At 36.9% G+C, this 22,690-nt stretch overlaps 1 protein-coding gene across 26 annotated transcripts in view; it reads left to right on the forward strand.

The window, feature by feature from the left end:
- The window catches only part of DST (dystonin), a 488,729-nt gene that overhangs the window by 339,617 nt on the left and 126,422 nt on the right, over window positions 1-22,690 (forward strand). For 16 of the 26 annotated variants that reach the window (XM_005552656.4, XM_005552659.4, XM_065542902.1 and 13 more), the window contains 13 exons: window positions 90-218; window positions 3,002-3,090; window positions 4,038-4,173; window positions 5,257-10,761; window positions 10,886-11,035; window positions 11,178-11,393; window positions 11,568-11,717; window positions 12,908-13,141; window positions 14,360-14,512; window positions 15,891-16,124; window positions 16,606-16,872; window positions 20,414-20,944; window positions 22,225-22,401. In XM_005552656.4, coding sequence (XP_005552713.3) covers window positions 90-218; window positions 3,002-3,090; window positions 4,038-4,173; window positions 5,257-10,761; window positions 10,886-11,035; window positions 11,178-11,393; window positions 11,568-11,717; window positions 12,908-13,141; window positions 14,360-14,512; window positions 15,891-16,124; window positions 16,606-16,872; window positions 20,414-20,944; window positions 22,225-22,401 — 7,971 coding nt within the window. The remainder of the gene's footprint in view (window positions 1-89; window positions 219-3,001; window positions 3,091-4,037; window positions 4,174-5,256; window positions 10,762-10,885; window positions 11,036-11,177; window positions 11,394-11,567; window positions 11,718-12,907; window positions 13,142-14,359; window positions 14,513-15,890; window positions 16,125-16,605; window positions 16,873-20,413; window positions 20,945-22,224; window positions 22,402-22,690) is intronic. The other 10 variants (XM_005552672.4, XM_005552673.4, XM_074037724.1 and 7 more) reach the window with 1 other exon arrangement.

A 22,690-nucleotide genomic window follows, 5' to 3' on the forward strand; every position in this document is an offset into this window, starting at 1 on the left:
TTTACATTCTTGTTTGCTATGGAGAGGTCAGTTTAATAGCTAAGTCATTTAATGGAGTGTATATTTTTCTTACCGCTCACAACTGTCAGAAGTCACTGGAAGAAGAAAAGAAAGAGCATGTTGAAAAAGCCAAAGAATTGCAGAAATGGGTATCAAATATCAGCAAGACATTGAAAGATGCAGAGAAGGCTGGGAAACCTCCCTTCTCTATGCAAAAGGTATTCACAGAAGTCCGGGTTTAACAATAATAATATCAGAGATGTTAACTGAGTTGACACAGTTTACCTAGCACAATGTTTAATTTTTACCTTAATTTTCCCATTGTTATAGGCCACTATAATGCAAATCAGAACGATTAAATAACTTGCCCAAAGAATCAAAGTTAGTGTTTGGCAGAAGAAGCCGTTTAATTCCAAAGCCTGAATGATACATATTGTTCTTATTTTTTAGTAAATGAATTCAGTATACTGCTTTTCCTAATAGTTAGGTCTGCTTCCTGATTATTACAATGAGAATAGCTGAAGAGCATAGTCATTCTGTTGTATGTCTAGAGTAGATCCAGGCACTCCATGTCATAAAGATATGTCATCTTATTCTTACAGATGTAAACATAAAAAGTTTCAAGAACAATGAAAATACACACCAGGATATTAACATTCTTGATTATTGATTTTAGTTGTGCTTTTCTGGGTCTTTTCCATCTCATAAGGAAGTGTCTACAGTCAATCACTGGAAATTCTAGATACCATCTTTTATCCTAGTGAATTCTTTAGTCTTAATGGGCTATCTTCTGTATCCCAACTGCTTAGTGTTATGTTGGATGGCCACAGCTTGGGAGATGTCCCTGGTATCTATTGGACTGTACCACTTGAAGCTCTTAGGATGTTGGTAGTTGGGGTGTAAATTTTAATACTGCTGCTGCTGGTGATAGCAGTGGGATTGTTACTGTATTAAAAAAATAAATTTCCGCTAAGATAAGAAGGATTTTTCTCAAGGAATACTTTCCTACACTGCCCTCCTGCTCTTGTCTGACATTTAGAAATTTCAAGGGCTATCATCCAATCTTAATATTTAGCTCCCACTTTATCTAGCTCTGCATCAGTATTTGTCATCTATTAAAATAGACATTGTTGATACGACTAAATAGGGGAAAGCATCAGTGACTTGTCTTATTTTGGCTGTGATATGAGGCAAGTGTTCCTTATTTGAGGTTCTTCCTTGGAGAAGTTTACAGACCAGAGTATATACTTGAAACGTTGCTCAATTGAAATAAAGTATTCACTCATCGTCTTACATACTATATATGTGAGATGTGGAAGATATGTGGGAGATGTAGGAAAACACTTGCATTTGGTGCTTTACACCAAAAAGCTTCAAGTAATTTTAATACATATATTTCATGTAAAATATCCTTTTCCCTTTTTTTCCCCTCATTAAATAGACAACTAAAATGGGGACATAAAGCTTAACAAAGATTCGTTGGGATAATAAGTTTCTTTTAAGAAATATGGATTATAAACCCTTGGTATTTTTATATTCTGTAGTTATTTAAAAAATATATATACATATTTATATATTTGAGACAGGGTCTTGCTCTGTCACCCAGGCTGGAGTACAGTGGCATGATCACAGCTCACTGGAGCCGCAACCTTCCAAGCTCAAGTGATCCTCCTGCCTCAGCCTCCCAAGTAGCTGGAACTGCAGACACATGCCACCACACCTGGCAAATTAAAAAAATTTTTTTGTAGACATTCTTTAGTTTTAAATTCTCCAAAACATTACTAAGTCAGATTTAGACCTAGTACCCTAGATACTTCTTAATGCAGATGATGGCATTAATTATAACTAAGAACAGTTGATGGTTGTTCTGTTAAAGGAAATTTTAGTTAATATAAGTGTGTCCTTCAGAAGTCAATGCAGCCTCATGATTATCTATAGTCATGAAAAATAAACTTTAAATTGACTCTGAATAAACTTCATTGGCCCATCTTTTCATTGGCCCATTATTTCCTCTTATTTCTGCTCATTTAAAAGAATGGCAATTTCTGAAATAAGGGATTTGGAAATGATATACTGAGGGATTAGGAGAAAGTATTATGACCTCTGGCTTTTCCCCAAACAGATCAATTTTATTTCTCTGACAGATGACAGTCACAGATGACTTTTACAAAGTGGGTCTTAGCTTTAGAAATTAATTTTTTTAATAGTTAAAATTTTTTTTTAGATAGGATCTTACTGTGTCGCTCATGTGGGAGTGTAGTGGCACGACCTCAGCTCACTGTAACCTCCCCTTCCCCCGCTCAAGCAATTCTGCCTCAGCCTCCTGAGTAGCTTGGACTACAGGCATGAGCCAAAAATACTTGGATACTTTTTGTGTTTTTTGTAAAGACAAGATTTCACCGTGTTGCCCAGGCTAGTCTCAAACGCCTGAGCTCAAAACAGTCTGCCTGCCTTGGCCTCCCAGAATGCTGGGATTACAGACATGAGCCACCGCTCTCAGCTAGAAATTCTTTATTCTGGGTCTGTATACCTACAGATTATTACTTCTGCCATAATTTTTTCAAAAGGAGCATTGTATCTAGGAGCTTGGCAGAAGGAAGATACCCTTTGGAAGTAGTGTCCCACAGTCATGTGTCTTTTTGAGTACTGCAGTGCACAAGGATGACACTGGGCCAGTGCTGAGTGCCCTCCACCTCCACTGCAGGTGGAGGCCACCTTTATCCACAGCTGGACTAGGACAGATGCAGGAAATGTATAATGTATTATTATTTTCTCTTGAAAATGACGACATTAAGGATAGAGAGAGGAGCTTTCCTGATGGATTCTAAATAAAATACTCTTATCTAGACCTATGGATGGCTAATAACTGATAGGTTATTCACTTGGGTCACCCAGAAAACAGACTAGGTTTTGACTAAAGCTTGATGAATTTCTTTTTTTTAAATACTGTTGTTTACTCCTTTTGGAGGAAGAGTTTGAATGTGCCTTCTTTACCTTACAGATCTCCAGTGAGGAAATATCAACCAAAAAGGAACAGTTATCAGAAACACTTCAAGCTATGCAGCTTTTTTTGGCAAAACATGGAGATAAGTATGTTGGCTGTCATTAGCTCTTTTATTCTAAGTGGGGAAGTGTTCTTAAAAGCTTTCAGCAAAACAGAGGTGGTAAATTTTCATTGCAATGTTAAAAATGGGACTCAGACTAATCACAATTTACTTAATATAGTAAAGAGTATCGACTTAGTAATTTGATTAATTGTCACTTTTAATCTTTCTTACAACTTTGAAATGTTCTTATTATCCCCATGGAAACAGGCTCAGAGCTTAAGAATTAATAGCAAGTGGGAGGTAGAGTACAAACTCCAAGTCAAGTCTTAAATCTAAGTAGTACTCTGTGAGACTTATTCTTTGGAAAATATTTATAAATATGGTCTTCATTTTCTTAGCTGAGACCTATGGCAGCTTCATTTCTCATATTTTATCCCTACTTTTTGCAACAAAGCACTTTGTATATTTCAATCAATGCTTCACTCAGGGAAGGAATCCACCTTTTTCTTAAACCTTTTTGGATGTCCTCCTTTGGATTATTTCAGAATGACTTTATAGTACACCTTAGCAAATCAGGTTAATCCCCTTATAAATTTCCTCTTTATTTGTGCTTTAGTCTAAACAAATTTCATCTTGAGAAATGGTACTGATGGAAATGGAAATCCCCTTTTACATGTTGGGATTAACAATGAGATCTTACCCTCTGTCAGATAGCAGCAATTGTTATTTTGGAAGTTTGTATGTTAAATAAGTGTCAATACATTAGTTTGCACCCTTTCCTTCAGTCCTTTTCTCAGGCAAGGGAAAGATCCTTAGATATTTTTAAGGCCATTCTTAATTTTTCTATAGTCATACTGAGACCGGAGCAATATGTATGTGAGACTATATTTTATTTTATGATAATGTGACAAAATTTTTGAACCTAATACATCATCTTTATTTCTTGAGGATGACTTGCATTAGTCTTTTTATCATTTCTGGTTATTTTAGAATGACAGATGAAGAAAGAAATGAATTGGAAAAACAAGTGAAAACTCTTCAAGAAAGTTATAATTTATTATTCAGTGAATCTCTGAAACAGCTACAAGAATCACAAACCTCAGGAGATGTAAAGGTAGAGGAGAAGGTAATATTATTTATTTAAACACGAGGCTGTTTCAAGAAGCTTAGTTTGATTGCATGGCTCTGGAAATCTATGTCAATAATAAAGAAATGACCTTGAATTTTGTACGTAGTTAAAACATGGATTGAGTTTATTTAAATGTTTGGAGATTCCAGTGTTGTTTATTAAATGCAATCTTATACGTGCTGATCATCAGTTTCTGTGACATCTTAATCTCTGCCTTGCATGGTAAAAGAAAAAGATCATTCATTCTTCTAACTCTTCTCTTTAAAAGCCATTCTTCTGGTATAGTAGGTATTTTAATATGATAGGCTATAAAAGAGCCTGTGGGTCATCTCTAAAGGTGGCATTAATGTATTATAGAGTTTGTTTGATTTTCAGAGATATCCATGAGATTTATTTGAGTACTACAAGGCCATACATTATAGTGAGGATGCCCCAGCATCTTCTTAAAGTGTAAATCATTTAAAATTTGACTGGTACTTAAACTTTTAAAACTTGACAGTGTATATCAACAGGCCTAACATAATATTCAGTATTGAAAAAGTTATCTTTATATTTAATTTCATTACTCCTGGGAATACTTTCCACATAATTTGTCACGTTTTAGGGGTATGTAACAATTTTTCTAGTTTCTTAGTTTTTGACTATCTTTGAAGAAATCTGTATGCTGTAAACATCAATAGCATGGGGTTTGATAATCTCTTTCATGCCACTAGACTCTAATCTCACCTAAATGCAGAAAGCATGGTTTGCCTTCTCGATATGTGTTCTGTTTTCTCACTATCATCATCTACTCTGTTGTGTCCTCACTAACCTTGTCAATATACACGATATTAAGTTTTCAATTCACAGATGCATGTTGTTTTCAAAGCTTTTATCACATCCTGTGCTGTTGAATAGGTCACTGACATAGATCACTTGTGCATTTGAACTGCCTAACATTCACAACATTGCTGCGCCTTGGTAAGTAGAGGATTTTTATGTTGAAATGTATTATTTACTTTTTAAAAAACCTAACTTGCATGAAACTCCACCCACCCTTGTGTAACAGAGTGACCTGAGATTTTTGCATTTTCCTTTCAGCTGGATAAAGTGATTGCAGGCACCATCGATCAGACAACTGGAGAAGTCCTTTCAGTCTTTCAAGCAGTTTTAAGAGGCCTCATTGACTATGACACAGGAATTAGGTTGCTCGAGACACAGCTAATGATTTCTGGTCTAATTTCACCAGAATTAAGAAAGTCCTTTGAACTTAACGATGCCAAAAGTCATGGCCTTATTGATGAACAAATTCTGTGCCAACTCAAAGAACTAAATAAAGCTAAGGAGATTATTTCTGCTGCGTCACCTACCACAATTCCAGTACTGGATGCTCTGGCTCAAAGCATGATATCAGAATCCATGGCCATCAAAGTTCTTGAGATACTGCTTTCTACAGGCGCTCTGGTTATTCCAGCCACAGGAGAACAGTTGACCCTACAGAAGGCTTTCCAACAGAACTTGGTTTCCTCAGCATTATTTTCTAAAGTTCTGGAAAGACAAAATATGTGCAAAGATCTTATTGACCCCTGCACCTCTGAGAAGGTTTCTTTAATAGATATGGTACAAAGAAGTACTTTACAGGAAAACACGGGGATGTGGCTTCTACCTGTGAGACCACAAGAAGGAGGTAGAATAACATTAAAATGTGGAAGAAACTTAAGCATTTTAAGAGCAGCTCATGAAGGTCTCATAGATCGTGAAACCACGTTTAGGTTGTTAAGTGCACAGCTTCTTTCTGGAGGTCTGATCAATTCCAATTCTGGCCAAAGAATGACTGTTGAAGAAGCTGTCAGAGAAGGGGTGATTGACAGGGACACTGCTAGCAGTATCCTCACATATCAGGTTCAAACTGGTGGAATCATCCAGTCAAACCCTGCCAAACGTTTAACTGTAGACGAAGCAGTACAGTGTGATTTAATAACGTCCAGCAGTGCTCTTCTGGTACTGGAAGCTCAACGAGGCTATGTTGGACTCATTTGGCCCCATTCTGGTGAAATATTTCCCACATCATCTTCCTTGCAGCAAGAGTTGATTACAAATGAATTGGCCTACAAAATCCTGAATAGCAGGCAAAAAATAGCTGCTCTTTATATTCCAGAAAGTTCTCAAGTCATTGGTTTGGATGCTGCTAAACAGCTAGGAATTATAGACAATAACACAGCATCAATTTTAAAAAATATAATACTGCCTGATAAAATGCCAGATTTAGGAGATTTAGAAGCTTGTAAAAACGCCAGAAGATGGCTCTCTTTTTGTAAATTTCAACCCTCCACAGTTCATGATTACAGACAAGAAGAGGATGTTTTTGATGGAGAAGAACCTGTCACTACTCAGACCTCAGAACAAACTAAAAAATTATTTCTATCTTATTTAATGATAAATAGCTATATGGATGCAAACACAGGGCAAAGGCTTTTGCTGTACGATGGAGACTTGGATGAGGCTGTTGGCATGCTACTGGAAGGCTGTCATGCAGAATTTGATGGAGATACAGCCATAAAAGAATGTCTCGATGTCTTAAGCTCCTCTGGTGTATTTCTTAATAATGCTTCAGGTAGAGAAAAGGATGAATGTACAACTGCACCAAGTAGTTTCAATAAATGTCACTGTGGAGAACCTGAACATGAAGAGACTCCTGAAAATAGAAAGTGTGCTGTAGATGAAGAATTTCATGAAATGGGAAATAATGTTATCAATAGTGAATTTTCTCAGTCAGAAAAACCGGCAAGTACAATATCAATTGATCCTAAAGTTAACAGTTCACCCAGTGTGTGTGTTCCCAGTCCCATATCACATTTAACACAGACTGAACTTGCAGACATTAGCATGCTTAGAAATGACTCTGAAAACATACTTACAAACTATGAAAATCAAAGCCAAGTGGAAACAAATGAACATGCAAATGAATGTAGTCATTCTAAAAACATTCAAAACTTTCCAGGTGATTTGATAGAAAATCCTATTGTAAAATCGAAAATGAATAAATTCTGTGGTGTGAATGAAACAGAGAATGAAGATAATACAAACAGGGATTCGCCTATCTTTGACTATTCCCCCGGGCTAAGTGCCTTGTTAAGTCATGATAAATTGAGGCACCGTCAGGGAAGTTTTAATGATACACACACCCCAGAGAGCAATGGAAATAAGTGTGAAGCCCAAACGTTATCATTCAGTGACAAAACCATGTTATCAGGTCAAAGAATAGGAGAAAAATTTCAAGACCAGTTTCTGGGAATTGCAGCTATTAACATCAGTTTACCGGGAGAACAGTATGGACAGAAATCTTTAAATATGATTTCTAGTAATCCTCAAGTACAATGTCACAATGATAAATACATTTCAGATACTTCTGGTGAGGATGAGAAAACACATCCTGGTTTTCAGCAGATGCCTGAAGACAAGAAAAATGAGTCTGAAGTAGAAGAGTATTCCTGTGCTGTGACTCCAGGGGGTGATACTGATAATGCCATTGTATCTCTTACCTCTGCTACACCATTGCTTGATGAAACCATCAGTGCTGGTGACTATGAAACGTCACTGCTGAATGATCAGCAGAATGACACAGGAACAGACACTGATAGTGATGATGATTTTTATGACACTCCCTTGTTTGAAGACGATGACCATGATTCTCTGCTTCTTGATGGTGATGATCATGATTGCCTGCACCCTGAGGACTATGACACACTGCAAGAGGAAAACGATGAGATGGCTTCTCCTGCTGATGTTTTTTATGATGTCTTAAAAGAGAACGAAAATTCCGTGGTTCCCCAAGGGGCACTAGCTGGTAGCTTAAGTGTGAAGGGCAAAGCACAGTGTCGTCAGGATTTCCTCATGAATGTTGAGAAAGATGAATTAGATTCTGGTGAAAAAATACATTTAAATCCCGTTGACTCAGATAAGGTGAATAGACAGTCGCTGGAAACTGGATCAGAAAGGGAATGCACAAATATCCTTGAAGGAGATGAATCTGACTCATTGACTGATTATGATATTGTAGGAGGAAAAGAGAGCTTCACCGCATCATTAAAATTTGATGACAATGGCAGTTGGAGAGTAAGAAAGGAAGAGTATGTAACTGTACAGGAATTTCACTCTGATACTGATCATTTAGATTCTATGCAAAGTGAAGAAAGTTATGGGGATTATATATATGACAGTAATGATCAGGATGATGATGATAATGATGGCATTGATGAAGAAGGAGGATGTATAAGAGATGAGAATGGAAAGCGCAGGTGCCAAGATGTGGCTGAAGATATGGATATCCAGTTGTGTGCCTCTATTGTAAATGAAAACAGTGATGAAAATAAAAATACTAATAAAATGATTCTTCTGGATAAAATGCACAGTTGTAGCTCTTTAGAAAAACAGCAAAGGGTAAATGTTGTACACCTAGCATCACCTAGTGAAAATAGCTTAGCTACTGAAGAAAGCAACCTTCCAGAATATACAATTGAGATTGTTGGAAAAAGCAAAGAAAATCTGTTGAATCATGAGATGGTACTTAAGGATTTATTGCTGCCTATCATTAAAGACACTGAATGTGAAAAAACTTTTGGCCCTGCCAGTATTTCACATAATAGTAATATCAGTTCAACTTCTGAATTAGGTAATGATCTGGCAAACACAAAGGTTAAGTTGATTCAAGGGTCAGAATTGCCAGAATTGACTGATTCTGTGAAAGGTAAAGATCAATATTTTAAGAATATGGCACCAAAAATTGACTCATCTCTTGATCACCTCATATGTACTGAGCCTGATTTGATGGGAAAACCTGCTGAGGAAAGCCATTTGTCATCGATAGCCTCTGTAACTGACAAAGACCCTCAAGGAAATGGAAGCGATCTCATTAAAGGGAGAGATGGCAAAAGTGATATTCTAATAGAAGATGAAACATCAATTCAGAAAATATACTTGGGTGAAGGAGAAGTGCTTGTAGAAGGTCTAGTAGAAGAAGAAAATAGGCATCTCAAACTTTTGCCTGGTGAAAATACAAGGGATAGTTTCAAGTTAATTAATAGTCAGTTTCCATTTTCACAAATCACAAACAATGAAGAACTTAATCAGAAAGGAAGCCTTAAAAAAGCAACTGTAACTCTTAAAGATGAACCAAATAATCTACAAATAATAGTTAGTAAAAGTCCTGTGCAGTTTGAGAATCTTGAAGAAATTTTTGACACATCAGTTTCCAAAGAGATGAGTGATGACATCACTTCAGACATTACATCATGGGAAGGGAATACACATTTTGAGGAGTCATTCACTGATGGACCTGAGAAAGAGCTTGATCTGTTTACTTATTTAAAACATTGTGCTAAAAATATAAAAGCAAAAGGTGTAGCCAAACCAAATGAAGATGTCCCAAGCCATGTTTTAATAACTGCCCCTCCCATGAAAGAACATTTACAATTAGGAGTTAATAATACAAAAGAGAAGTCCACTAGTACCCAGAAAGACTCACCTATTAATGAGATGATCCAAAGTAATGATCTTTGTAGTAAAGAAAGCATCTCAGGAGGAGGAACAGAAATTTCTCAGTTCACACCAGAAAGTATTGAAGCCACACTTTCAATATTATCTCTTAAACATGTAGAAGATGTTGGGAAAAATGATTTTCTGCAGTCAGACCAGTGTGCAAATGGATTAGGAAATGATAACTCCAGTAACACTTTAAATACTGACTATTCATTCTTAGAAATTAGTAATAAGAAAGAAAGAATCGAGCAACAGCTACCAAAAGAACAAGCCTTGTCTCCAAGACCCCAAGAAAAGGAGGTTGAGATTCCCGAATTGTCTCAGGTGTTTGTGGAGGATGTAAAGGATATCTTAAAAAGCAGGTTGAAAGAAGGTCATATGAACCCTCAAGAGGTTGAAGAACCTTCAGCCTGTGCAGACACTGAAATTTTAGTTCAAAATTTAATTAAACAGATTACCACATCACAGTTGGTAAATGAAGCATCTACTGTGCCCAGCGACTCTCAGATGAGTGACTCTTCTGGAGTTTCCCCCATGAGTAACTCATCAGAATTAAAGGCAGAAAGTAGAGATGATCCTTTCTGTCTTGGAAATCTTAAGTCTGAGCTTCTCCTTAATATATTGAAGCAAGATCAACATAGCCAGAAAATTACAGGACTATTTGAATTGATGAGAGAATTAACTCATATGGAGTATGACCTAGAGAAAAGAGGCATTACATCTAAAGTACTTCCACTGCAACTTGAAAATATTTTCTACAAGCTGCTTGCTGATGGATATTCAGAAAAAATAGAACATGCTGGAGACTTTAATCAAAAAGCATGTTCTACATCTGAGATGATGGAAGAAAAGCCACACATTCTTAGTGATATTAAAAGCAAAGAAGTAAACCACTATTCTCCTAATTTAGAAACTGTAAAAGAAATTGGACTAGAAAGCTCTACTGTGTGTGCATCAGCATTGCCAAGAGATGAGAAGCTTAAGGATCTGTGTGATGATTTCCCAAGCCATTTGGAATGTATTTCAGGGTCAAAAGAAATGGCTTCTGGAGATAGCTCAACCGAACAAGTAAGTTGACTTACACATTTTGTACAGAAATAGCTGCATGAACCATGTGAGAATAATCCCATACAATTTGCTTTAAAAATCTGCATAAAGGTTGTTGAATTAAAATGTCCAACCTTGTTTTTAGTTTTCCAGTGAATTACAGCAGTGTTTACAGCACACTGAAAAAATGCATGAGTATTTGACATTGCTTCAAGATATGAAACCCCCCTTAGACAACCAGGAATCTCTGGATAACAACCTGGAAGCTTTGAAGAATCAACTTAGACAGTTGGAGGTAAGAATTGTCTACTGCCTTTTTATGGATGGTAGTCAGCTGATGTATGACTGGGAAAAAGAAGCAGAACACTTCTATGTTTCATGTTTATATTTGTGTTTTACACAAATAGTAAATAGGTCCGGGATATATTTCTTTGCAGACATTTGAATTGGGATTAGCTCCAATTGCTGTTATTTTAAGAAAAGATATGAAGTTGGCCGAAGAGTTTTTAAAGTCTCTTCCCAGTGACTTTCCCAGAGGACATCTTGAAGAACTGAGTATTAGCCACCAGAGTTTGAAGACCGCCTTCTCTTCCCTCAGCAATGTGGCTTCAGAAAGAACGAAACAGATCATGCTTGCAATTGACTCTGAAATGGTAGGCATAAAATGTCAAAATTTTGATTTATGAAGAAAATTTTATTATTTGAGGATTTAGTCATAAGATGGAGGATTTTATTTTTAGATTGTTAAACCCATAAACCAGAGTCATTATTTGTAAGAATTTGACATTTTTGGGAAAGACAACTGAATGCATAATTTTTTTTTCTAGTCTAAACTAGCAGTTTCCCATGAAGAATTTCTGCAGAAACTTAAGTCATTCTCAGATTGGATATCAGAGAAGAGCAGATCTGTGAAGGATATTGAGATTGTGAATGTTCAAGATTCTGAATATGTAAAGAAACGTTTGGAGTTTCTCAAGGCAAGTATCAAAACAAAGATGACAAACTATATTTTAAAACCTATGGCTTTAATATAACAAGTGTTTAGAATATATGACTTCACTAAGGCTATAAAGGATTATTTCCTTTGTCTCTAGAGATGTCTTTATTCATAGTTGACACAACTATAAAAAACCTTAAGGGTGCCATTCTGATGCTATCCCAAATGCCTTATCAAACTCTTACACCACTGACGTGTTGAGATTTTTATTTATATATTTATTTATGCATTAGTCACATAAATATATAATAATATGAATTCGCCATATAAAAATCGTCATGTAAATACATAATAGTATATGTGGTACAGTCATGCCTCACTTAATGATGAAGATACATTCTGAGAAATGCATTGTTAGGTGATTTTGTGTTTTGCAGACAACAAAGAGTGTACTTACACAGACCTAGATGGCATCCCTTACTACACACCTAGACTGTATGATGTACCTGTTGCTCCGAGGCTACAAACCTGTACGGCATGTTACTGTACTGACTACTGTAGGCAGTTGTAACACAGTGGTATTTGTGTATCTAAACATAGAAAAAGTACAGGAAAAATAAGGCATTGTAATCTTATGGGACCACCATTTGATATGTGACCTGTTGTATGTGGCTCATGACTGTGTTTATATGTTAGTCACTTTTGGCATCCTTTTTTTTTTTTTTCCAAGTTCTTAATTTGAACAGCATTCCTCATGAACAATGATTAGGCTCCTGGCCTGAGAGTCAGAAAACTGAAATTCTGGCATATTTCATTCATATTTCAAATCCCCCATGGTATTATTTATATCTTATCACAATTACATGGATGTTGTAAATGTTAGCAAGTAATATTTTAAGGTAGATGTTTGTCTTCAGTGTGCTAAATATACCTAAGTTAGGTCTTTTCCTTTTGTCAGAGTTATATTTTAAGTGCAATGTGACAGGTAAAGATAAACCATTTTTAGAGGGGTTATATATCTTTTTATATAATACTAACTACCATGGTATTTAAATAATTAATTTATCATTTATTACTGGATGATAAACAGATTTTTGATGAATAGCAAAAAAATTCATAAAACTTGCATTCCCTGATGTGAGAAGTGTATTTACAAAATATAAATGTTATTGTTAATATAATTATCATGGCTTAGCTTTCTACTGATAACTTTTACCACTTTTTTAACAGAATGTATTAAAAGACCTTGGACATACCAAAATGCAGCTGGAGACTACTGCCTTCGATGTGCAGTTCTTCATTTCTGAATATGCACAGGATCTGTCTCCCAACCAAAGCAAACAACTGCTGAGGCTCTTAAATACAACTCAGAAGTGTTTTCTTGATGTACAGGAGTCAGTGACTACCCAGGTGGAACGTTTAGAGACTCAGTTACATCTAGAACAAGATCTTGATGATCAGAAGGTTTGCCTTTCTTCGTGGAGTTGGCATTCTTTGTTTTTAGTGTGAAACTATAATGTAGATACCCAAGGAGTATAGTGTGACAGGAAAGATCTTCTGGAAAGGCATTAGTGGATAAGATACAGTGTACATACAAATCCTACAGTGTACAACAATATTGTTTTCACTAATAATGCTATAATTTAGTTGATTTTAATTTTTTGACTCCCCAAAATACTTAACTTCAAGTGAAAGTCTTGATTGCCCCCCGTCCCAAGACTAGGAAATTTGAATGCACTTAGAAATTTAACACATTGATGAACATATGGCTAAAGAAGGTTAATTAAGAGTTTCGTTTTCTTCTGGGAAGCAATACAGCACAGCAATTCTGGGCTCTGGAGCTAGATTGACTGATTTCACATCCCAGCTGTGCGACTCATTCATTCTGTGAACTAGGGCAAGTCATTTAACCTCAGTTTAATCATTGGTAGATTGGAAATAACTATAGTGCTTACCTGCTAGTATTGTGAGCATTGATAAAAAGAATGTATATAAAACACTTAGTATCTTGCCTAGCCTGTGTTAGGCTCTTAGTAAACATGATCTATGGCTATAAGATGAATAATTAGTGTATATAGAGTAGGAAAATGAAAAGTGCAAGTAATTAGTGTTGACTTCTTAATCTTTTAGAATATTTAATGAATTATGTGAGTACTATATCTAATAGCGATAATGAGCAAAGAGATGAGAATGCACTTAGACATAGTGATTAAGTAAAAATATTGCATGCAGTGTTCCTTTTATTATTTCTTGAAGCATCAGACATTGTCTCTAGCATGATAACCTATATACACATATCAAATATGTTAACCTACAAATCACAACTAACTTCTCTTTTGATGTCCTTTTGCAGAATTAATTCTATGTGTCGCAGGTTTCAAGAGCTTAAGAAAATGGGATGTTTCTTCCTGTTGGTCAGAAGTTCCATCTCTTACAAATATGCATGGCCAGTATTCTGTTGAGCAGTTTCATCTAAACATGATCACTTTCCTTGTATATGGAATATGCTCATATTTTCTGTCTCACCTTGCTCAGTTTGTACCCTACTGCTATTATGTTTACAGCATACTTATAAAAGCTTATTAGACAAAACTTGGAAAATGTATTCTAATAAGAAGCTATCACAATAGCGATTTTGTGACCACCGCACATTTCAGATGTTTTGGGTTTTCTTCACTTTAGATTGTAGCAGAGCGTCAGCAGGAGTATAAAGAGAAACTCCAAGGGATATGTGATCTTCTTACCCAAACTGAAAACCGCCTAATTGGTCACCAAGAAGCCTTCATGATTGGAGATGGCACAGTTGAGTTAAAGAAATATCAGTCCAAGCAAGAGGTAGAATTTGGTTTTCTATCAGCAGCTCTATGTTGATGTTATGTTCGATTACTATCATTTGGAAGTCAGTGAAGATTATTGAATATACCAGTAATTTTAGCTTTTTAGAAGCAAGGCATACCCAAGACACCCTGGGCTTGATCTTTAAACTTTATACTAAAAGTTAGATTTCCAACTTCAAGCAAGCTAGGTGATTTTTTTGACTTTTTTTGGTAAGAGATATTGAGTGGAGGAAATATTAAAGGGGATTTGATAATGAAAATACCTTGTGTGATGAATTAGAATTTGGATCCATTTAAGGCCAACCTAATTATGACTTGCAAATGAGAGGAAATAGCCATCAGTTTGGGTTCTTTCTCTTTCTTAGCTCCTTCTTACTCCATCTTTCTCGTATCGTAATTTGTTCCTTTTTATTGAAGGAAAAGGAAAAATAACAGTAACAATAGATAAAGATATCTTTATTTTGGTGTCAGGAGAGAGAACATTTTCATTGTAAGTAGATAGCTCCTGGTTCAGATTCCAGACTCTATATATTGTTAGCTTTATAACAGTCTCTCAGAGCCTCAGTTTCTTCATAGGTCACACTTTCATTGTTACATTATTATAAAAGTTAAGTAAATAGTGTGTGTTAAGTCACTAGCACAGTTAAGGTCACATAGTCATGGCTCAATTAATAGGATTTCTTTCAATTCAAATACTATTTAAGACAATTTGAAGAGGATTAAAATAAAGTATGGAAAAAATAATATTAAAACTCAAACAGTATAATATAGAGAATGAAAATGCATGATAACCGAGGAAAAGAAGAGGAAAAACTACATGGAAAAATCTAGACGTAGGAAAGCTATAACTACTGAGGAGATATCTTAATCTTGAGGTACCTAGCAGCCAGGCGAAGAAGCAAACATTACATATTACAGATTCTGGTGTTTAGAAAAGGGAAGTGTCATAGTTTGCTAGGAAAATTAGTTCATTTTTATCCTGAGCAATAAACACATTAAAAAATAAAAGTTAGAAACAATAAATATTACCATATATTTACAAGCCTTTGTACATGTGCTCATATAATATAAAAAAATCTGGTGTGTACAAATTTGTATAGATCATATACTGAATTCTTAATGCGTTTTCAGTGTTTCACTGACTGCATTCTTTTGTTAAACATGAAAATCCATGCTTTTCTTTAATATTGTTTGAGTTTCAAATTATATTAAGTATTGTGATTGAAATAAATCAACTCAAATTAACATACTGAATGTGTTTATTCAGACTACATGTACTAGACTCTCTACTCACCTTGTCTTTTAGAATTACAACTCTGGAAGAACTAAATAGGTAATAATTTAATCAAATATACTTTTTTCTTTTGTGTTATAAGGAATTACAGAAAGATATGCAAGGAAGTGCACAGGCATTGGCTGAAGTAGTGAAAAACACGGAGAACTTCTTAAAAGAGAATGGTGAAAAGCTGTCACGGGAAGATAAGGCTTTGATTGAACAGAAACTTAATGAAGCTAAGATAAAGTGTGAACAGCTTAATTTAAAAGCAGAACAGTCTAAAAAGGAACTGGATAAAGTTGTGACAACAGCAATCAAGGAAGAAACTGAAAAGGTCCTTATTCAAATATGTGGTGCACTATTGCTATGTCAAAAATGATTAGCTTAACAGCTACTTGATTTATTATTAAGTGATATCCAGTGGTAGTAAATAAGGATTATCACTAAGGTTTATTATAGGATTCTGGATTTCCAGGTACATAATTGACCAATTACTACAAAAGGTTTGAAGAGTTGGCTTTGCTTAACTTTTTCTTAATATTTAAGTGAGGTTGTGAAACTTTATTCCTGTGAAATGTGTGATCACTCATCAATTATAGTTAAAATTTTGGAATGTATTTTTAAGAACAGGGGAAACTTCAAAGTAACTGCCTGTTGCTCTAGGGTTTAATTTCAGTGTGTTAAGTTTTCAATGTGTGTCAGTTTTTAGTACCCTCATTCTAATTTAAAATGTTCTAAGTGTTTACTTTTGGAATGTCTTAAAACTATGCCTTGGCCCACGTTCTGAATTCCTTCTGTGAACTTTCCTTCCCCAGGTTGCAGCGGTGAAGCAGCTGGAAGAGAGCAAAACCAAAATAGAAAACCTTTTGGACTGGTTGTCAAATGTTGACAAAGACTCAGAAAGGGCAGGGACGAAACACAAACAGGTAATCGAACAGAACGGGACCCATTTTCAAGAAGGTGATGGCAAGTCAGCAATTGGAGAAGAGGATGAAGTTAATGGTAACCTGTTGGAGACTGATGTTGATGGGCAAGTTGGACCCACTCAGGAGAATCTGAATCAGCAATATCAGAAAGTTAAGGTATGTTGTTGTAAACATATGATATCATTCAGTTCTATTTCCAGGTCGGTAAAGAGAGAAATAACCTAGCACATGCATTCTTTTCAAACCTTAATGACGAAAGAGGTTTTTTTCTGAGTTCATCATGTCAGATATAAATTATTATGAGAGTTCTAAGCAAGTCAAAAAATAATGAGAAATAAACTGTAGAGTTGGCATTCTCCATGTAAGTGAAGTAGAATTATTATAAAGATTTAATAAAAAATAATAATGGTTAACATTTATAGCACAATTAAAGTGGGCATTCTTCTAAGTTCTTTCCATTTTAACTCATTTCGTCATCCCAGTTACTCTTTGGGGTTTTTATTTTCATCTTACAGATGAGGAAACTGTGACTGACAGTATTAAAGTAGCTTTCTGAAGTTACACATCTAGAAAGGGCTGGAATTTGGATTTAAAACTAGGCCATATGCTCACTCTGCTAAATCTGAATCTGTGTTCTAAGAGAACAATCTTTTTTTTTTTTTTGAGAGAAGGTCTCACCCTATCGCCCAGGTTAGAGTACAGTGAAACAAGCATGGCTCACCGCAGCCTCAAACTCCGTGGCCCAATTGATCCTCCCACCTCAGCCTCCTGAGTAGCTGGGTCTGTTCTGCTATGCCTGGCCAATTTTTCTATTTTTTGTAGTGATGAGGTCTCACTATGTTGCCCAGGCTGCTCTCGAAGTCCTGGGCTCAAGCAGTCTGCCCACGTCCTCCCAAAGTGGTGAGATTACAGGCATGAGCCACTGTGCCCGGCCTAAGTTGAGCTCACTTAAGTTCTTTCTGAGCTCAGCTCATCTATTCAGTTAAGGCTGTTGTTGAGAAGAGATAGAAAAGCCCTTCTACCAGTTTACTCCATAACATAAATTAAAGCTAACGTTAATGCTACTATAGGAGCAACGGCGACTTCTGTAGAACCATTTATAAAGTGTCAGTCATTTTATTTCAATATTTGGCTTTTGACAGTTAGATGACTGGACCTCAGAAACTTTTGCAGCTCTGTTTATTTTCCTCCCACTCTTCATATTTGGAATCTTTGGAATAGGATACTCCCTGTGAGGTTCTTACAGAAAATACAAATTAAACCAGAAGAAGAATGGGAGTATTTACTGTTCACAATTTTAAGGGGCTACTATAGGACCTTATTATGAAAAATAAAGTCTCTTAAAATGAAAAAATCTAGTGAATTCATAAAGGAACATTATGAGTCAGTTACAAAGAAGTCAGGAAAGGTTAGTAAGTCGACCAAAGTAGTGAGAAATACTGGTGGGTAGCCTTAAAGATATTGCACAGGAAAGCCCTTGGTTTTAGGAACAGCGTGGCATTTCCTATCTGATCATTTTACCTCAAAGAATATGGGAATCTGTGCTTTAGAAAGTCCTAATCTGGGCCGAGTGTGGTGGCTCACACCTGTAATACCAGCACTTTGGGAGGCTGAGGCAGGTGGATGACAAGGCAGGTGGATGACAAGGTCAGGAGATTGAGACCAGCCTGGCCAACATGGTGAAACCCTGTCTCTACTAAAAATACAAAAATCAGCTGGGTACGGTGGTGCAGTCTGTAATCCCAGCTACTCAGGGGGCTGAGGCAGGAGAATCACTGGAACCCAGAAGTGGAGGTTGCAGTGAGCCAAGATCATGCCACTGTACTCCAGCCTGGTGACAGAGCAAGACTCCGTCTCAAAAAAGAAAAAAAAGTCCTAATCTGGTAGCGTGGAGAGAAGGCCACAGCGCCTGAGCCAGGAACTTAGCTTTCAGTAGTTGTCCTATATGTCCTGGGCCAAGCCATTCTCCTGAGATTCCTCATCTGTAAGAGGAAGGGGACAGATCGGATCGTTTATATGGTGTTGAATATGTCTGTCCATCCTATTTTGTGCAAAGCCCTTCTTGGAGGTGGGGGGTAGCATATGAATGTATTTCAAATACCAAAAACACAAGTCTATGGGAAAGAAGTTAGTTAAAAATATTTACTATGTGCCCACTAGGTGGCGGGCACTGTTATAGACAGTGAGGATGCCAGTGTTAATGAGCCAGTTCTGAGCTGACTAATTGGTATCAGACTTACAAATGAATGGCTGCCCCATAGCAGTCCTTCTAAAGAAGTCCTTTTCACAGCACAGAGTTATTTTCACTCAGCTCCTGTGTGCCAGCACTGTTCTCAGTACTTGGGATTCTACAGTGAGTACTTGGGATTCTACAGCGCCCCCCTTGCACTCTGGTTGGTGAGAATGTTACAGCAGACAATAACTAAGTTATATGGTAGGTTAGAAGGCAGTGAGTACTAAGGGAGAAAAGGAGTTAGGGAAGGGTGGTTGAGTGTGGAGTGGGGGACCAGTTTTCAGCATTTGAATAGGACTCAATGGAGATGGGCGCAATTAGCCAAGCAGATAATCCGATGAAAGAGCTGTAACTAGACAAAGAACAACAGGAGACAAAGGTCCTAAAGTGTTTACCAGGGTGGGAATGGAGGTGAGGGTGGGAGTAGCAAAGAATCTGGAGGTAATAAAAGGGGCTCTGAGGTAGTGGGAGTGGGTCATTTGGCTCCATGTAAGCCAGTATAAGAAATGTGGGAAATTGCCCTCCCAAAGGATTGGTATCCTTTTTGCCACACTTGTATGGCATATTGGGGTGAATGGAAGAAGGTGCTTATGTCTGGGGGGAAAGGGACTTCACCTGCCTAATGCCTCCCTGCTGCCCTGAAGACTGAGGGGATCAGTAGTTCTGCATACCTGTGACCTGCCTGCAGCACACCTGCCTGGGAGCCCTGCCTTCCTGCGTTCAGAGTGGATTTGAATTTCTGGCACATGCCCAGCTCTGCAGGGAGTGCTCTACATATGCGATCTCATGTACTCCTTAACAGCAACCTGTGATGTGTAGGAGTTATTGTCGCCATTTTCACATGCAGGAAACTGAGGCCCAGTGAAGCTGAGTAGCTCCAGGATTCTCTTTTTATTATATCTGCTTCTCTAATGTCCATTGGGCTTCTCTGAATGTACAGTGTTCTAGCTTAGTTATTTTTGAAACCTTTTTAAAGCTTACAGATTCTTTTTCCCTATTTAAAGTTACAGATTCTTTTTCCCTATTTAAAAGTTTTTCCAGAATCATTTTGTAATAAAAAAAATTATACTTGTTTGCCCCAAAATTAGGTAAAGACATTTTTCTTTGGTAGTTGTGAGAAAGCAGGGAATAAAATGAGATCAGATTATAGACACTTATTTTAGAATTGGAATAGAAATTTGTTTTTCCAAACTTCTGAAAAATGGTGTCTGTTCTATCTGATTAAGTACATAGAGAAGATTGGAAATGTCCTTTAAAATAAGATTAGCATGCTCAAAATGCCTTGTTATTCTGAAATTCACCAATAAAAGGGAGTATGGTATAGCTTGAAAAGGGGAATGAGAAGCAAGTTGTAGCCCAGTAGATCACTGAAACCTGTCAGTCTTGAGGTGGCAGGGAGCTCCCTGCAGCCTTGGTGTAACCCTGTTACTGCTTGAAGATTATGATCAATTTGTTTTCACATAGGCCCAACACGAGAAGATCATCTCTCAGCACCAAGCAGTCATCATAGCCACTCAGTCTGCACAAGTGTTGCTTGAGAAACAGGGTCAGTATCTCTCTCCTGAAGAAAAAGAGAAACTGCAAAAGAACATGAAAGAACTGAAAGCGCATTATGAAACTGCACTGGCTGAGTCAGAGAAGAAAATGAAGTTAACTCACTCTCTGCAGGAAGAATTAGAAAAGTTTGATGCTGACTATACCGAGTTTGAGCACTGGCTACAGCAGTCAGAACAAGAACTTGAAAACCTGGAGGCAGGTGCAGATGACCTCAATGGTTTAATGACCAAATTGAAGAGGCAGAAGAGTTTCTCAGAAGACGTTATTTCTCACAAAGGTGACTTGAGATACATCACAATTTCTGGAAACAGAGTGTTAGAAGCTGCCAAATCTTGCAGCAAGAAAGATGGTGGCCAGGTTGATACTTCTGCAACCCACAGAGAAGTGCAGCACAAGTTGGATCATGCTACTGATCGGTTCAGGTCTCTCTACTCTAAGGTAATGTTATTTTGATTTTTTAAGGGAAAAGTAAATCTGCAATTGTAGTTTTCAATTATAGTTTTGGACTAAGAGGCAAGAAACCTAAAATCCAAAACAGGAGGAAAAGGTAGTTTTAGCCTACTTCATTTTTTCTTTTTTGAGAAGGAGTCTCACTCTGTCGCCCAGTCTGGAGTGCAGTGGCGTGATCTTGGCTCACTGCAACCTCTGCCTCCTGGGTTCAAGCAATTCTCCTGCCTCAGCCTCCCGAGTAGCTGGGACTACAGGCATGTACTCCCATGCCTGGCTAATTTTTTTTTTTTTTAATTTTTAGTAGAGACGGGGTTTCACCGTGTTAGTCAGGATGGTCTTGATCTCCTGACCTCATGACCGCTCACCTCGGCCTCCCAAAGTGCTGGGATTACAGTTGTGAGCCATGGTGCCCGGCCTTCTCTCTATCCTATTCACCTGCTTTACTTCTGAACAATGTATTTGAAGATTAGAAACTTAAAATTACTTTAGTTTTAAGAGCATGATTTCCAGAAGTCCCAGCTCCCAAATGCTCTAATATCCAATGTGACCACAAGATGGCGGTTGTGCATTGACTCTAAGCGAAAACAGATGCTTGCAGCCTCTCAAGCTTGGGAACTGGTTTCATCTCACTGCAGGTGTTTGTCTTGTATATTTGATCAGTATATTATTTTAATACTTAATGAATAAAAGACTGTTTTGCTTCTTTTATTTTTGTGGTCAAGTAAAAGTGTTTTTTTGAAAAAAAAAAAAATCTAAGAAAATATTTTCTGGTTTGTAATATAATCTGAACAGACTTGCCAAGTTGCATAAATGATTTAAAGACCATCACTGGCTCTTGGACTTTGCTCCATTCTAATATATACTCTGTCTTCCTTTTGTTGATTAATCTTGTGCAACATACAGAAATTTATTAAGCACCTTTAAAACCCTTCCATCAAATCCATGTCTATACACATGGTGTATCAAAATTTCCTTCCTCTGATGATTGATATCTTTATCCTTTATTCTACATTAAGACTCAGCTCTATAAATATGTTTTTGAATTGGTATAAATCCAGAACTGTCTCTTTATTTTATGTTACTTTTTGGCTTTTTATAGCGTACCTCTTCATATAAAGGAGAAAATCTTAGCCCTACAGAGTTTTTATTAACTTTGGTGGAAGTCTGTTTTTTTTTCCAAGTTACAGATTTTATAGGTCCTAAGATTATTTGATGCATATGAAAATAGTGGGTTTTAATCTCCTACCGCTTTCCCTTTTGATTGTTAGTGCAATGTTCTTGGAAATAATCTTAAAGATCTGGTGGATAAATATCAACACTATGAAGATGCTTCATGTGGACTTCTTTCTGGACTCCAGGCCTGTGAGGCCACAGCGAGCAAACACTTATCTGAACCTATTGCGGTGGACCCCAAAAATCTTCAAAGGCAATTAGAAGAGACGAAGGTAAAAAGAGAGAGAAAGATCCAAATTTCCAGTAGTCTTACTGAAAGGCTTTCAATTTCTCATTCTTTTGTGATAGTTTCAGCTAAGAGAGGGGAACAAATGATGTGAAAAGTATACTTCTGCCTCCAGAGGTAGTTTTGACTCTATTTCTCCACAGTACATTTTTTTTTCCTGATTTTTTGTTGTTGTTGTTGTTGTTGTTGAGATGGAGTCTCACTTCATCGTGTAGGCTGGAGTGCAGTAGCGTGATCTCGGCTCACTGCAACTGCCGTCTCCTGGGTTCAAGCGA

Source organism: Macaca fascicularis, chromosome 4 (genome assembly GCF_037993035.2).
Source record: "Macaca fascicularis isolate 582-1 chromosome 4, T2T-MFA8v1.1".
Lineage (NCBI taxonomy): Eukaryota > Metazoa > Chordata > Mammalia > Primates > Cercopithecidae > Macaca > Macaca fascicularis.